General features: G+C 49.1%; 8 protein-coding genes across 8 annotated transcripts; 6 read left to right on the top strand and 2 right to left on the bottom strand.

The window, feature by feature from the left end:
- Positions 1-1,709: 1,709 nt before the first annotated feature.
- N7458_003777 (uncharacterized protein) lies at positions 1,710-2,885 on the top strand (the record flags this gene model as incomplete). The annotated part of the gene is made up of 1 exon (XM_056907159.1): positions 1,710-2,885. One exon carries the CDS (start codon positions 1,710-1,712, stop codon positions 2,883-2,885), a length of 1,176 nt encoding a protein of 391 aa, XP_056767886.1.
- Positions 2,886-3,065: 180 nt separating this feature from the next.
- N7458_003778 (uncharacterized protein) lies at positions 3,066-3,303 on the top strand (the record flags this gene model as incomplete). Its single annotated transcript, XM_056907160.1, has 2 exons — positions 3,066-3,108; positions 3,152-3,303. The coding sequence occupies 2 exons, from the start codon at positions 3,066-3,068 to the stop codon at positions 3,301-3,303; spliced, it is 195 nt and encodes a 64-aa protein (XP_056767887.1).
- A 1,907-nt stretch (positions 3,304-5,210) lies between these two features.
- N7458_003779 (uncharacterized protein) lies at positions 5,211-5,942 on the top strand (the record flags this gene model as incomplete). The annotated part of the gene is made up of 1 exon (XM_056907161.1): positions 5,211-5,942. One exon carries the CDS (start codon positions 5,211-5,213, stop codon positions 5,940-5,942), a length of 732 nt encoding a protein of 243 aa, XP_056767888.1.
- A 661-nt stretch (positions 5,943-6,603) lies between these two features.
- N7458_003780 (uncharacterized protein) lies at positions 6,604-8,288 on the bottom strand (the record flags this gene model as incomplete). Its single annotated transcript, XM_056907162.1, has 2 exons — positions 6,604-7,896; positions 7,977-8,288. 2 exons carry the CDS (start codon positions 8,286-8,288, stop codon positions 6,604-6,606), a joined length of 1,605 nt encoding a protein of 534 aa, XP_056767889.1.
- A 126-nt stretch (positions 8,289-8,414) lies between these two features.
- N7458_003781 (uncharacterized protein) lies at positions 8,415-8,829 on the top strand (the record flags this gene model as incomplete). Its single annotated transcript, XM_056907163.1, has 2 exons — positions 8,415-8,714; positions 8,749-8,829. 2 exons carry the CDS (start codon positions 8,415-8,417, stop codon positions 8,827-8,829), a joined length of 381 nt encoding a protein of 126 aa, XP_056767890.1.
- A 709-nt stretch (positions 8,830-9,538) lies between these two features.
- On the bottom strand, positions 9,539-10,239 carry N7458_003782 (DNA-directed RNA polymerase II subunit RPB7; the record flags this gene model as incomplete). The annotated part of the gene is made up of 4 exons (XM_056907164.1): positions 9,539-9,548; positions 9,613-9,782; positions 9,839-9,919; positions 9,991-10,239. The coding sequence occupies 4 exons, from the start codon at positions 10,237-10,239 to the stop codon at positions 9,539-9,541; spliced, it is 510 nt and encodes a 169-aa protein (XP_056767891.1).
- A 2,155-nt stretch (positions 10,240-12,394) lies between these two features.
- Positions 12,395-13,446, top strand: N7458_003783 (cytochrome P450 family protein; the record flags this gene model as incomplete). The annotated part of the gene is made up of 3 exons (XM_056907165.1): positions 12,395-12,641; positions 12,695-13,317; positions 13,369-13,446. Coding segments are annotated over 3 exons (948 nt in total), but the record flags the coding sequence as incomplete, so codon positions are not given.
- A 1,021-nt stretch (positions 13,447-14,467) lies between these two features.
- Positions 14,468-15,233, top strand: N7458_003784 (2-hydroxy-palmitic acid dioxygenase MPO1; the record flags this gene model as incomplete). The annotated part of the gene is made up of 4 exons (XM_056907166.1): positions 14,468-14,500; positions 14,563-14,586; positions 14,648-14,707; positions 14,778-15,233. The coding sequence occupies 4 exons, from the start codon at positions 14,468-14,470 to the stop codon at positions 15,231-15,233; spliced, it is 573 nt and encodes a 190-aa protein (XP_056767893.1).
- Between the last annotated feature and the right edge of the window lie 171 nt (positions 15,234-15,404).

Genomic DNA, 15,404 nt, shown 5'->3' on the forward strand with positions numbered 1-15,404 from the left:
ATTTCATGCTTGCTCCTAGGCGCCGCTTCTTTCTAGATTAGCTAGGATATCTCGACCTAGTGCTTGAAATGTACCCGAAAGCTCATAGTAATACAATTTTAGTACTAAAACCAGATTGATGCTACCTTGACTCCACAAAAGAGATATTGAAGTTGTTTAGTTAAGTTATAGATAAATAATCTAAGACGATGAACTAGGGAATTACCCACTACTAGGGGGCATAAATAGAAATAGCAGGGCTAGTCTTTACCTAGTTTGTCAACCTTATGTCAAAGATCTCTTCGTGTTTAGGATCCTCTTTCTCCTCTTTTCCTTCTCTGGCTGGGTTTAGTACTATCGTTAAAATACACAAATTGATTTCAATATCTTTCTGGAGTGTCATAGAATCTTAATTCCAGGACAATCGAGTACACACAAAATTGCCTAGATATATATATGATATCCTGGTCGATACGACACCATAACGCGAGGTAACGGTAAATTAGCCGCCAAAAAAGACTACTCTTGACGCCATTTTGAGCGTCCTTCCATTTTACCAGAATCTTACTCATCAAGTTCACACGTGATATATTTCGGCCTACTAATTCCATATGCTCTCTGGGCTGCCGCCGCTTTTACGAGGGCGCTTATCCGCGTCTTTCTGCCCACCCACCGCTTCCGCTTGTGGGTGCGCCCTAAATCCCCGTCACTTTGTATTTTGTACAGCCTCACCATACAAAAGGTACGTACGTCATAGTTTACATTTACTCGAATATCTCAATAACCACTGATTGTTTCCCTCTTATTTCTAGTGATATAGATAGTTAACTATTTATTTTAGTATCTACTACTATCTACTATTTATTTTATACCCTAAAAGGTAGACTAATTACTAGAGTAAAAGTTATAAACTATCCTAAAAAAATAAGTAGATTTAGTACTTAATTACTATATTATTATATACAATCTAGCCCCCTTTTAATAAAATCCTAAGATATTCGAGTAAATGTAAAACTAGGAGGTACGTACCTTCGGTATGGTGAGGCCATACAAGATACAAAGTGATGAGGATTTCGGATGAGAGGGATTTAGGGCGCACCCAAACCGGGAACCAGTTTGGGTGCGCAGAAAGGCACAGATAAAGTCAGACTCACGTCAGACTCACTGAGTAAATGTCAGTGCGGACTTAGGTCGAGTCTCGAGGCTCAATCCTGTTGCTGTCCCCTGAGCCCCGCACGTCTGGGCGTGGGATAAACTTGGACCTGGTCCCCCTTTCCAGGCCAAGACTCGTACCACAAAGGTTGTTCTTCCACCATTCCCAGCCCACTCGTCGCACGAAGCACAGGTGCCGTTAACATCTTCGCTACTTACTTCCTGATTGAGTTTTTTTGCGCTGTCATTCACCTCCCTTCTATTAATCCAAAATATCAGTTGAAATTGCGTTAAACAGACTATACGCAATGGTGGGCGTGCCAAGGAGTAACGGCTGCCTAGCATGTATCAAACGGCGGATCAAGGTAAATACGTCTTCGGCGACACAAACACAATGTAGTCTACTGATAAGCATAAAACAGTGTGATCAATCGCGCCCAGGGTGCCAGCGCTGCCGAAAAAAGGGCATTCCTTGCCCTGGATATACCAGGGATCTGGAATTTCGTTTTTATCCCCACAATCCTCGCACCGGCCAAGCTAGACCAGGAATTAAACGATCTCCTGACTCGAACCCATTGATGTTCGCTGTTGAGAACTCAATCGATGGAACCGTGGTGCCAAGCTTAGCCGGCAAGGCTATAGCACATGGCTACCGCGAGGCTCTTTGTGGTTTTATAGAAGTCAATTTTTCGGGCCAGTTCTACGCCTACAGCAACCGCATCGATATAAATTGGTTCGACGTGGTTCGTGACTACCAGGAAACGACTGGAACGGCACTCGATTGGAGTATACGTAGTCTTGGTGCTCTACATATTGGCCGCTCACAAGACAATACCCAAGTGGGCCTTATTGGCCGAGAGATGTACGGCCGGGCACTAAGTCACCTAATACGAAGCCTGAACAACCCGGCTCTGGCTACCACAGATGATACTCTTGGTGCCGCTATCCTCTTAGGGGTATTTGAAATGGTTTGCTCGAGCGGTCAGAAGTCATGGATGATCCATTCCCGTGGCATTTCGTACCTTTTTCAGGCACGCGGAGCTCAGGCTCATGCTCACGGTCTCGGTCGGACCTTTTTCTTGTCCTTTCGAGGTTTTCTCGTATACGATGCGCTGATCCGCGGTGAACGGTGTTTCTTAGAAGACAAGGAGTGGAAGTCGATCATCCCGGACATGATTAACGAGGACAGGCGACGTGGAAAAGCTAGTCGGCTGGGTGAGCTGATTGAATTCTCATTTCATGAAGTAGCTCGCTGTCCAGGCTTCCTCGCGGCAACACGGACTCTAGTCGGATCTGCACAAAGAGCAGATACTGAGAGAGAATGCCTCATTGCTTCAATTTCTGATTGTCAAAGGACTCTGCTCGAGTATCACTACGAAGGAATCGCTGCCATGAAAGCCAGTCAGCAACCCAACAGTAATGAGGGCTGGCATTTCTTTGGGCCAATTCCCAATCGGGTTCAAGTTTCACTTGGAGAATTCACCTTGAAAGGAATGAGTTCAGCTATTGCTCTACTCCAGCAACTACTTGTGATCTTGAGCTCCGACGGTTTACGCAGAGGGACTTCGGCATTTGGTTCAGGCAATCAACAGTGTCAAATTCAATGGGAAAATGTCAGCTATCCGTTGACGATCAAATCGAACAAAACAGAGAGTTCCTCTGACAAGGTCTCCATTTCCAAGGAAGATAATGGAACCCCGTATACATGGTTTGATCAGGTCTCTATGATGATGGGCATGGTAATGAACGAATAACAATTGCAATCTGTCCTTCGAGGTTGCCTGGTCCGAAGCAATATTAAAGGTTGTGGTACAGCCTCCCTACTATTTGAAAATACGCGAAAACATCATACAACGTCCTTTTCAAAGAGTATATTTCAGCACACTTTCAGAATTAAGTCACGCTCGGCATTCCACGCGTGGTCCCTTTTGAGAATGGCGGTCACTCTGCAGGACCTCACTGTTTCAGATGTGTCTGGTATGATTGTGGTATGGCATTCGGTAAACTTCTCGCACTGTAGAAGGACGAACGCAAGCTGAGAAGGACAAGGTCGGGGTGAGGCCACAACAACAAGCTCTGGCCATTGACACACACAAGCGCGTTAGGGGCCATGAGCTGTGGGCGCTTGGTTGCAGAACCCTCTACCTGACTGGACAACGTGATTGGGGGTAGACAATGCAAAGAAACTGCCTCCCACGTTGTCCAGCAATATTATGAGCCTGCAGGTGCTTATCCCAGAATTCGAGGGTTAGGCGAATAGTGAGCCAGGTCGATTGACGACCCGAGGGGCTTTGATCGGGTAATGATGCATGAGAGTTTAGCCGAGAGGTCCTCGCAGAGGACTCTCGCAGACCAGCGGCAGGTTACCTGTCTGGCAGATTACTCGACCCTAGAGGATAAAGAGTGCCTCGGAACACTTATCGAACCTGTGCGCGTCATGATTCTTGAGAGAATTGGATAGCTATTCGATGCACGTTTTTAAACCCATTTCTAAACAATTCAATATAGTCCTTATTGAAGTTGTTTAGTTATGTTATAGATGAATAATCTAAGGCGACGAACTAGGAAATTGCCCTTTACTAAGGGCGCAAATGGAAAAATCCGTGCTAGTCTTTATCTGGTTCGTCTACCTCATATTAAAGGTCTCTTCGTGTTTAGAATTCTCCTTCTCCTCTTTTTCTTCTATAGCTAGGGAGAGGACTATCGTTGAAATACATAATTTGATTTTAATATCTTTCTAGCGTGTCACGGAATCTTAATTCTAGGACAATCGAGTACACTTGAAATTGCCTAGATATATGATATTTTGGTCGATACTACGATATAATCCTCTTGACCTTAGCCTTATATGTGTGGTGAGGACTCCAGTGACAAGTCCGTAATTCACAGCCCTATCCATCTCGGTATCAGAGTCAAGGCGACTCGCTTTTGAAACGAGAAAACCCCCGTGGGCAGAACGTGGATATTTCTCCTTGCCCTTGTAGCACTTTTCCAGATACATTCTGGCTTTGTGTTCTCCCTCTTGGAGCGCATTGGCCTTCTTTCTCCTTTGATGGCCTCGGCGGTCTGGACACCCATCTCATCTCCTGTGTAACCTTCCATCATCCTCGCCTACCATCAACCCTTTTTGGTCACCACTATCGACTCATATTTACGTGTCATCCCCCAATATCCTGTTCAGACACCCTATCTCCGGACTCGGTGAGCATCGCTGACATCATGGAAACGGCTTCCTCTCTCACACTCCTATTTCTGACAGAAAAGAGATCCCATGCACGCGTACAACATGGCGTCCAACGTATCATTCCTCGATCTACCTGGAGAAATAAGGAACATGGTTTATCGACACGCTCTGATTAATGAGGAGCTGATTCGACCTCATCAAAAATATTCCAACCTAGCCCTCGGACTCATTCGAGCCAGCAGTGTCATCTCGCGAGAGGCTGGATCTATCGTCTACCGTGAAGCCATAGCAGAGGTGTGGACGAATATGATAGTGTTGATTTGATAGATTTTATCTAGGAAGCATACCAGTGTATTCAAGAGAACCCAGAATTCGTAACAAATATGGTCACAATTGGGTAGTGTGTGTTGGATAATAGAGAATCCTAGTTAGAGTATTGAGTACGCTCTCATCATGGTCGCAGAACTGAAGATTCCTGTTCTTCACGATGACGTGAATCTTGATATCCTGATCTTCTATATAGGTTGAGCCTCTACACAGCATCTAAAGAGTCCGAAACTGGCAGCATTCTTCCTCTCCATACGAGGGCAAGTGTAGACCACAAACGTTGTATATCTAGATAACCTTCATGCTTACTCTCGTGCCTTTGGATACTTTTCCCCTTCTTGTTTGTCTACGAGATATAGGCATCAAACACCTCTCTCCTCGCTCGCCCAATATCGATATCAACAATCTTTCTCTCCTCTCCATCTCTAACCATCTTCCTATCACCATCACTACTTCGCTGACAGTCATTCCACAAGCATCAACAACACCCATCAAAACCCCCACTCCTCACACACTCTCATCATCAAAGACTATCCAATTTCCTCAAGTCATCACCATCATCATCACCATGCCACCCCGCCTATCCATCCTCGACCTCCCAGGCGAAGTCCGCAACATAATTTACCGGCACGTCCTCCTCAGCGCAAACCCCATCATCCCGGACCTCCCCATAACAGGACTCCCCTCCAACTTCTTCCGCACAAACAAACAAATCTACCACGAAAGCCGCTCAATCTACTACAGCCAAAACTGCTTCGACCTCCTCAGCCTCCGCCCCGAGGCGCCACTCTCCTTCCTCACGCGAATCGGCCCGCAAAACGCATCCTGGATCGAGAACCTCATGGTCCCATTCCCCTCTTTCCTCCAACAGGGAGAGGGGGAAGGGGAAGAGGTCACGATTGACAGTGCCAGCGCTCAGATCCTAGATAAAGTGCAGAGTGCTTGTCCGAGGTTGAAGACGCTCGCCCTGTGTCCGGGGATCGGTTTTCGGACTGCGGAGGAAGATCCTGATGCGGAGTTTATTTGTCAGGGAGATCATCATGTGAAGATGATGGAGATGGTTGCTTCTCGGGTTCGAATGATTTCGACCGAGTTGGAGGTTGAGTTTAGACTTTATTTGAGTTGTGACTGTGTGACGCAGGGGGACTTCAAGGCTTTGCTTGATGAGTATGGGTGGAAGGTCAACATTATTGGGGAGAAGTTTTCTCATGAGAGTGATCAGTACCTTGAGAGTGATTCTGAGGATGGTCCTGATTATGATGATGATGAATACAACATTGAGAATAACAGCGACTATTAGAGCGTTGGTTTGAAGAACCCGCGTCGAACGACAGGTCGTCGGGTTCGCGGGTTGATCAGGTAAGAGGAACGGACAATTGGACTCGGTTTTGAGAATGTCCGAGTCTATCAATCTTACATAGTTCTAACTCAAAAGGACATGATCAAGTCAAAGAATCCAATCAAATAACAATCCTAACACTGGGAATAATAAATCTTGTACAAAACAGCAAGACAAAATAGCACAACATATTGAGATACTCAAAAAGAAAGTAGAAAGTCGCACATCCAGTGCAACAGACAGAAGGAGGGAAAAAATAGTCACAAGAATGGCAAGGTACTTCAAGCTTGAAGCACACTGTGATATGGTGATAATGCCCCCCGGGGGAAAATTGGAAAAAAAATCAGAAGACTCTTCATCTTTGTCTACGCAAACCGAACTTCATATCGTCCGTCCTCTGGCCTGTCTGTCCTTCGCAGGTTGTTTTTATGTTGTGGGTATCGGTACACATCACTCGTGATCGGGGGTGGTTTCGGGGGGAAACATTAGTCTCATGTGGCCATCGACGGCATAGCCATTGCAGAAAATTAAAAGGTATGGTTTCAATAGAGCAGGGTAGCTCAAAGTTCACCGTCGTATCTCAACAAGAGATAATTCAGTGTCAGTCTGCGTCTGCAGGCCTTTACTCATAATCACCCATAGTCCAAGAAGGCTGATTGTGACGCTTAGGATTGTGCAGAGACGTAGCAGTGCGAGTTGGTTCGGGGGACTGGTCGTAGTTATCCCACGAAGACTCCATCATTTGAACGGCCTTAGCACGGTCCATAGCGATAGGCTTCGGGGTATTGCGGCTAGTAGGCACGGGCGAGACATCCATCATCTCCCAGTGAGGGTCGAAAGCCTGGCTGCGGCTGGCGTTGTTGGCAGTCACGCCAAGGGATTCCGGCTTCTTCTTGTCTTCTTCGGTGGCTTTGGGGGTACCATCCTCGTTAAAGAGTCGGTTCTCGTACAGGCCCTTGCCCCGGTTCCCAAAGGAACTGATAACCCGGCGATCATCCTCCTCCTCGCTGTCGTCCGTCATATCAAAGTGCACATCCGCATCGCGACGGGGCTTGTGCACGGCTGGACGGGCAGGAGGCGACTCCGTCTCCGCGTTATCATCGCTATATCCGAATCCACGAGCCTCCTCAGCCTGGGTATTCGCGGGCTTTCGAGGAGTGGTGTAATCGCCAAAGTCCCACTGCGACTGGTGGCGCGCCTTGCCGGACTTGGGCTCGTACTTCACCTCCAGATCAGCGTTGTCGGCGCCAATCTCGAAGTGGTTAAACTTCAATGGGTGGGTCTTGTAAGGGGCGCGGTCGTCTGTAGCCGCGTCGTCGTCTGTAAAGATGCGGTTGCCCTGGAATTTGGAGCCACCCTTGGGCGCAATCACTTTCTCGGCTTTGGAGGGTGTGCCGGGCATCTCGTCATCGTCTCCAACGAAAAGCTCGCCGTACTGACGGGGCAGAGGCTGGGCCGCTGAAGGCGCATATGGGCGGGGAGCAGCGGTGTCATCCTTGCTCGGCGACAACAGCTCGGTCAAGGAGGCTGCCCCATAAGGGTCGCGGGTATGTCTCTTGCCAGGAGATGAAGGTCTGAGGGCCTCGTCGCGCTCTGTTGCGTCCGCGCCCTTCTGAGGAGAAAGGAGATCAAACAGCGAGTCTGCGGCATAAGGATCCTTAATATGTCGCTTGCCTGGCGAGGCAGGTCGGACGGGGAGGTCATTGTTGCCTTCGGCGGACGGGGCGAGGACTGGCACAGCGGATTTCCTTTCGATCGCTGACTTCAGCAGACGAACCTGTTCTTGGGCCGGGCGAATTGGCCAGGAACGGCCACGCGCTCCAATTACCTCCACCTCCTTCAGCAGCGAGCCCTGATCCCAGTAGATACGGACCTGTTGGATTTGTTGTTCGGCATTGAAGTGGACGATGTGGACCTGCAGGGGCAAGGGACGTGCATTAGATCTCCGGGAAACGTTATGCGCCGTGCAACATGCAACAAGATCGGGGTGTTTACCGTGGGGAAGGTGACGACGCGGTCGACCAGGAAATTATCCTCGAGCGAGGGCAGATACGCGCCACCACCCTCGAGGAACTCCAGGGTGGTCTCCATATCCAAGCACAACGCGTCCGAGCCTTCAATGGCATTGATCACCTGCTCAGACTTCTTCCTGACAACGGCTGCTTGTCGTGACGTATGGGTTGCGATCGCGTCGGCGCCCTCGATGTTGGTGGTAGTGGGGACATAGATCAGCGAGGCATTGGCAGCCAACGGCGCGTTCCTGGGGTTCGCCAGGAACCGCTGATAGCTGTCCTTGAGGTAAGTCATGGTAGGCCCGGGAGGTTGTTCAAGACAGTCCGCAAGGGAATGAAATGCAGGCAGTTCGATGACAATGATACAACGGGGACAACGGGGGGGGAGAGAGGACGGGAAGATATCAGGGGGTGGGAAATAATGAGCCAGGCCGAGGGGAAGCTACGGAGGGGAAAGAGAGAAAGCAGGTGGGACTGGATGACAGTCAAGACTACCCAAGAAGATCCTCAGGAACGACTGGAAACGTTCAAGGAGCATCGGACGAACTGGCTCAGCCCGTCCATACGTGTCTGGAAGTCCTGGACCGAACGTGCAAAGGCACCAGCCTGGAGTCTGCAGCTACGCGACGAGGATACTCTCAAGGTACTGGGTACCACGGACAAGTATAGGTATGACTATAATAAGCAGGGTATCCGGTACTTGGACCTCCTTCTGCAAAAGGTAAATAAAAACCGAAATCAACCACGCGAACCAGGAGGGACTCTGGAAAACGCGCCAGTGTTTCACCAGTGGCCGGGAGAGCCCCAGTTTTGCACGGTGGCAGAGCCACGGTTGAGCCCCCTCCCCCCTTCACTCCGTCTCTCAGGCAACTTCTGAATGTCTTGGTTCAAGCCAAAATTAGAGTTCATAGCCAGCTATGCGGAGCTTCGACAGACATAATAACTACTGGATGTGCTGTATCGAGTGCAACCACTACCTAGTTGAGTTGGCTGGTTGGTTTACTCCGTGCATAGCTATCAATCCCAGATTCAATATGCGTGGTATATGGTACATAGCTCAAGCTAGTCTCGGGGAATATCTCCCAGGCCTAGGGCAAATGGGCCTCGGCGATCATCTGCTGCTCAGCGGGCCCTGACCAGCACCGGTCTAGCCCCTCTTCCCCCCCCCCCAACGTAATCCTGTAATATCAAAAGACAACAATGGGGGGAAATAGCGGAAATGAGACTGTGGATAAACATGGGAATGCAATGCATCAGCCCAGGAAAGGGGGGACTATCTATGGGCGAGTTCCTGGCTTCATCGATCTCGCGCTCGCCGTGATAAAGTATGGTTGCACGAGCATAAGCTTCAATCGTCACCGCGTTATCCGTGTAGACTCCCTGGGGGATCCATTCGACAAACTTCTTTTTTCTTGGTGGATATCTTCTTCATCACGAGAAGAAAGGTCTGAACATTCGGCCATTGACAGAGATAGACTGAATGGAATACAATATCATGATAAGAGGAAAAGAGGAGGAATTGGGTATGTTGCGGCTCGTTTCTCATTACAGGGGTCTAGGTAGAACACAACGATTAGTTACCCAACGGTAGAAGTTGTGAAAATAGCAGAGGTACTCACCCAAGGTAATCCTCCTTGATCGTGCCAATGGCGTTGATCGCCGCCACGTCTGGCTTAACACCGAGGATCTTCAGGCGCAGACTCGTCCCTTTCTCAATCACTTGGTCGGCATGGTCGGTGTACTGTGGTGGCACAGTATTTGGTTCCCACTTGATATCGGAGGGGATGTTCTGGTTCGTATGTCAGCAGCGTGCCTCGACGAGTTGGAACCCGGGTAAGCCCATACTTTTCGCGCAATGAATACAGATAGTGGCCCGGCCAGCGTGAAGATACCGGTAGGCTTGACAGAGGTGACAATGGCATCGACCTAAAGAGAGCCAATCCGTCAGTAATTGCTCCAGAAGAGAAGCACTCAGTGGATGTTCCCGAGATACGTACCGTCTCGCCTCGGAACGGCTTCCAGATAATCGCACGGTACTTGATTGTGTACTCCGCACTTCCACTCGACGGGACAACTCGGCCCTCGCCAATATCAACCATGTCCATCACGCAGATCACAAAGTGGTCACCCGTGCATCGGCCCTCTTCCTCCTCGTTCAGGCGGGCGATCAAAAATTCGCGCATGTTGGGTCCAAAGTAGGACGGGTGCATGGTGATGACCTTGGTCTCTTCCTTGAGGAAGAACATCTTTGCGGTTGTCAGAAGCTTGGGCGACGCTTGGACAGAGGACGGGGGCGTGGTTGCGGAAAAGAATCTCCCAATCCTTCGACTTTGACCCTCCCTGTGGTCGCTTCGACAATCGAGATCGTAGGGCGGAGGTTGCTTTCTCGTAAAGCAGTGGGTTGCGGAGGAGAGGTCAGAGGTAGGTTTCCACCGCTGCTAGCTCATGACCCGTGGACGAGGCGAAACAGGGGGGAAATATCGCGCCAAATGAGCGTGGAAGATTGTCAGAAGCAATTGTGATCTCCGCCTGGGTAGGAAAGGCAGATACACAGATGCTACCAGCGCGACGTCGGAGCTTGCCTGAGAATCTCGGCTGGTCCCTCATGTGGTTCCAAGTTGATGGATGAGATAGTCACGTGACACATGCCCCGGCTTTGATAGACTCGAGTTCTCGGAGGCATAACCTTAGACAACGGGAGCGGACTACCTAGTGGATGAATTCTGGGTCGCAGGAATATATTCTCTTTCATTTTGAGCTTTGATGACGTTAGAATGCTGTTAAGTGCCCGAAAATTGTCGAACCTTTAGCAATATATATCTTCCTGACCTCGACGTTACTCGGGGTCAATTTCAAGAGCTTTGGGTGTCATAAACTTGCCCTTGAACAAAGCGTCCCTCTTTCTTTTTGATAAAACATTGGAAAAAGGTATCCAGCCTCCAGCTATGGAATCTTCAATAGCTAAGGTAGGTAGCCGATGACCCTGGTCATATCAGGAAAAGCCTGCCCTGAGTTTAATCTCGTCCCGACAGCCCCGACACTGCCCTTCCCATGCGGAGGCCACGGCATATCTCAGGTCAGAATATAGGTGTATAACTGACGTGTTCAGTGGAACTGTCAACCAAGTAGTTAAGCGTTGCATGATGACTATATGACAGGTTATGCCGGTGAATCAAAGCCATCAAGTCGCTGATCTCCAGTTGTGCCCCGCAGCCAATCCCCCGACTCGTCAAATCTCCTGGAGAAGCCTTCCTTTCGGGCCATGCATGAGGAACGGAAATCAGCCGCGATGCCGTAATAATAATATTGCAGTGTTCTTGTTCTTGGCTAGTCTGTCTTCTGCGCTCATTTTCCATGAAGAAGACTGCTGGCTTGGAAAACGCCCAGGAGAGTGAAAGGCTTCAGATGGTCTGGGCGATTGCACCATTTATATCATTCTAGGAAGATGCAAGTTCATTGTTCAGATCAGAAATTCAAACTTAATCTGACGCCGTGTTTCAATCCTCTTCAATGACCGGCCAATTGACTGATCCACACGAAATGGCCCTCCATCCATCGGACTCATCGTAATCGATAGTCTTGCTTACTCTCACCTCTTCGCGAGAGACTTTCAAGAATACCTCTCACTTCGGGAAATAGTCTCCCATAGAACAGATATTCCGAGAACGTAGAAATAAGCCTGCATGGTAGCCCCTATGCATGTTCCAACCACGTGTTTGGGACCATAAGATCGCGATCCTTGTATGTAGAGTACAACCGCCGGAGGAAGGCCGCAAAGTATTCTTACCCAATGGACATGGCAATGCGGCTTAAATCAAATCTGGCAGGAGTGAGGACAAAGCTCGCAATGTGCCACCGTGTCAAAGCTCTCGGTTGGCTTTTATTTATGCACGAGGTCGAGTTGTCTACGCCCGTGAATGGTTCATTACTCTGTGACCCCAGGTGGGGTCCCGATATCATCATGCAAGCAGCACCAGCACCAATGTAAATAACAAAAAGAGGCGGAGGGTCCGAAAGCACTACCTAGTCTTTCCCTTCGCGACTCGAGTCCTGGTTAGACTCTCAAAAGGCTTAGCCAATAGAACTCTATGTCTTTCATCCCTTGATTCATGATTCAAAAAAGCCGGCTTGCCCGGTTTGCTTAAATCCCAAGGTTCAGTTTTGCGGAATTCGCAACTCGCTACTGCTTGTTTGACACAGTGTCTTGGCAGTCGAAGCAGTCACGATATTTGCTACAACGTCCCCGTTTCTCGTGAGCCAGTATGCTGCCGAGATTTTCTCTGTCTGTGGTGTACTGCTCTATGTCATCTATCAATGCTTCTTCTCGCCACTAGCGAAGTATCCGGGGCCTTTCTGGGCTAAAATGACGAAGCTATATCGTGCCTATCTGTCGCTTCGAAGAATAAATTCCACAAGCCGGCGGCCTATAACGTTGTACAAGGTACTCGTTCATTTGACCTCGTTGGCCAGCGCAATGCAAAGATCCACTCCGAACAGCGGAAGCTCGTGGCTCGAGCTTATTCCATGGACTCCATGGTTTACCTCGAACCTAAAGTTGATCTCGTGATCTCGGAAATGGTCGAGCAGCTTGACAAGGTCAATGGCCAGACTATTGACTTGGGACTCTGGTTGCAGCTTTATGCGTTTAGTACGTGGGTCATGCCTGTCTCACACATTCAGAATGGGGCTAAAATAACGCAGACATTATTGGTGCCATAAGCTTTTCAAAGCCATTCGGATATATCGAAGTTGCAGACGATCATGGCTTGTTCCTGCGAATCACAAACTCCATGTCATCTATAGCATGGCTCATACATGCTGGGTGGATCTTCCGCCTGCACCAAAGGCTAAGCCCTCTGATTAGAAACTGGCTCGCAGCAGCGGATCGAAATGGTCATTTCTTCAAACTTGCTGCACAGGAGATTAGCGCTCGCAAGGAACGCGGTGGCGATAGCAAGGATATTCTAGGCCAGCTTTTTAGAACTCAAAAGGCCAAGCCCCAATTAACTGGCCAGGACATTGCATTCATAATGAGATTGAACGTCTTTGGTGGATCAGATACCACGGCGACATCACTCTGTGCGGCATTCCTGCTGCTTCGGAAGAACCCAGGTGCCTATGACCGCCTGATGGATGAGTTCAAAGAGAAGAGAGCGCAAGGAAAATTGAGCGATCCAGTTACTTTTAAAGAAGCAGAGTCTTGCGAGTACCTCCAGGACGTGATGTACGGGTCGATGCGCCTTCACCCGTCGTTTGGAATGATCATGGACGGAGACGTTCCGGCCGGGGGAATGCATATTGGCAAGAATCATATTCCAGAGGGAGTAAGTAATTCCCAGAACTTAAATAATGTTTGCAAAACCTGACCTTCCAAGACGGTTGTTGGAACTACCCCATGGGTGATCGATACTCTTCCTGAGATATGGGCCCCGACGCCGAAGAGTTTCGTCTAGAGAGGTGGCTCAACCAGGAGCAGCAGAGCTATTTCAATATGTACCATCCGAACCAATATGCTGGGCACCGTCCATCTGAAGTACTGACTGGTATTACCAGAGCGGTTCTTCTTCAACTTCGGAGGCGGATCTCGAACCTGTCTCGGGAAGAGGGAGTACTATACAAGCAGAACCATCCATACGTTATAGACTGACATGCAAGCAGATATTAGCTGGGTTGAAATGTCCAAGGTAAGGCACTATCAAATTGAATTTTGAATGCTAGAAAATTCTCGTGATTAGTTGATATTACACAGCTCATCCCAACGCTCCTCATGCGCTACAAACCTAAACCCGTGGATGTAATGAAGGTCGTTGAAAATTGCGGGCAAGTTGGAATAACACCCTCTCAATATTGAAGCCGACTTATATGGTCTAGTGCTTTGGTACTCCTGGAAGGAGTGGAGGTTCAAGTGACAAAACAAATGACCTAGAAGAGGAGTATGAGGGCCCATGGATGATACCCGAATTCTCACACTTCATTGTACATGCCCTTTGGGGTTCTAATTGCCTTTTTGTATCTTGAACGCTGGCTAGACACATGCTCTAAGTCGTTTGATGGGTATCGTCATGATGGATTCTCTGAACCTCTTTTGAGCGCAACCGAAGGGGGACGGGGAATCCTAGTGACATTGTGTTCTGGACATATGTACTTATTATCAGCATATTTTAAGTTCACAGGCTGCCAAGGACTCTGTTTCTCCATTTTGATCGTAGCTTGTGAGAGATGGATTACATTCGAAAGCGGATGTCTAACGGTCGTCACAAAATACGTAATATTACAAGAATACACACTCCGAATTTCACGACATACCGTATGTAAACACTCCGGGCGGTCCCTCGGCCCAAGCACATGCCTCTGTGATTGCACCACTTGGCGCGTCCGAATAACTAAGATTGGGTCTTGCTAAGTAGTCCTGTGACGTTCTTCCCCAACATTCATCCCTCCAGCATCCGTCGACCACCGGCCAGCACTTCAAAAATGGCGCTGAACCTCGAGAAACAGCTGCTCTTCGTGAGTTCCCGGCCTCGCCCGGCGGAGTTGATTACCATGGGACCATGACTGACTTTCCGCAGTATGGAGCATATCACAATAACCCCGTACAGTGACCCCTCCTTGTACAACTGGGATGGCCCAGCATTAGCTGATGAGAATCAATAGGTGAACGTTGCCATTCACATTACTTGCGTGCCTATTTTGCTCTTTACGGGCATCATTCTGGTGAGTTTCTTTTCGCTATCCAGCCACACCTTCAACGCCAGCAAAGCTAACAATTAGCTCGGCTCAATAGGCCTGTAATTCCCCTTCTCTCCTTCCTACCCCGGACTTCCTCTCCTCCAACTACCTCCCTGCCAACGCCGGCACAATCGGAGCCTTCATCTACGCTTTCTTCTATGTTCTTCTCGAACCGGTCGCGGGCGGCCTGCTCGCTCCGTTGGTGATCGGCTCCGCAGCTTGCGGCAACTACCTCCTTGGAACCTACGGAATGGATGTGAACTACTGGGCCGGTGGCATCCACGTTGTCTCCTGGCTGGCGCAATTTGTCGGCCACGGCAAGTTTGAGGGCCGCGCTCCGGCGCTGCTGGATAACCTCGTCCAGGCCCTGTTGCTTGCGCCGCTGTTTGTCTGGATGGAGATCCTGTTCTTCTTTGGCTATCGGCCGGAACTCAAGGCGCGGATGGACAAGAACGTGGAGATTGAGATCGCTAAGTTTCGCAAGGAGCAGATGAGTAAGGCGGCGCAGTGAAGCATAGCTGGGATCTCGCTGGTTGGCGGATATGGCTCAGTTGGATGGATGATTTCGGGAATTCGTTCTTTCGGGTTGTTTGCTGGCTGGAGGAAGATTGATTTGTGATGGAAAATTTTGTCGAAGCAAGCGTTGAGTTGTGTTTTCTATTTCTTCTCGAGGTCTCGTATG

This window comes from Penicillium daleae (assembly GCF_028827525.1).
Source record: "Penicillium daleae strain IBT 16125 chromosome Unknown utg000004l_segment0_segment0, whole genome shotgun sequence".
Lineage (NCBI taxonomy): Eukaryota > Fungi > Ascomycota > Eurotiomycetes > Eurotiales > Aspergillaceae > Penicillium > Penicillium daleae.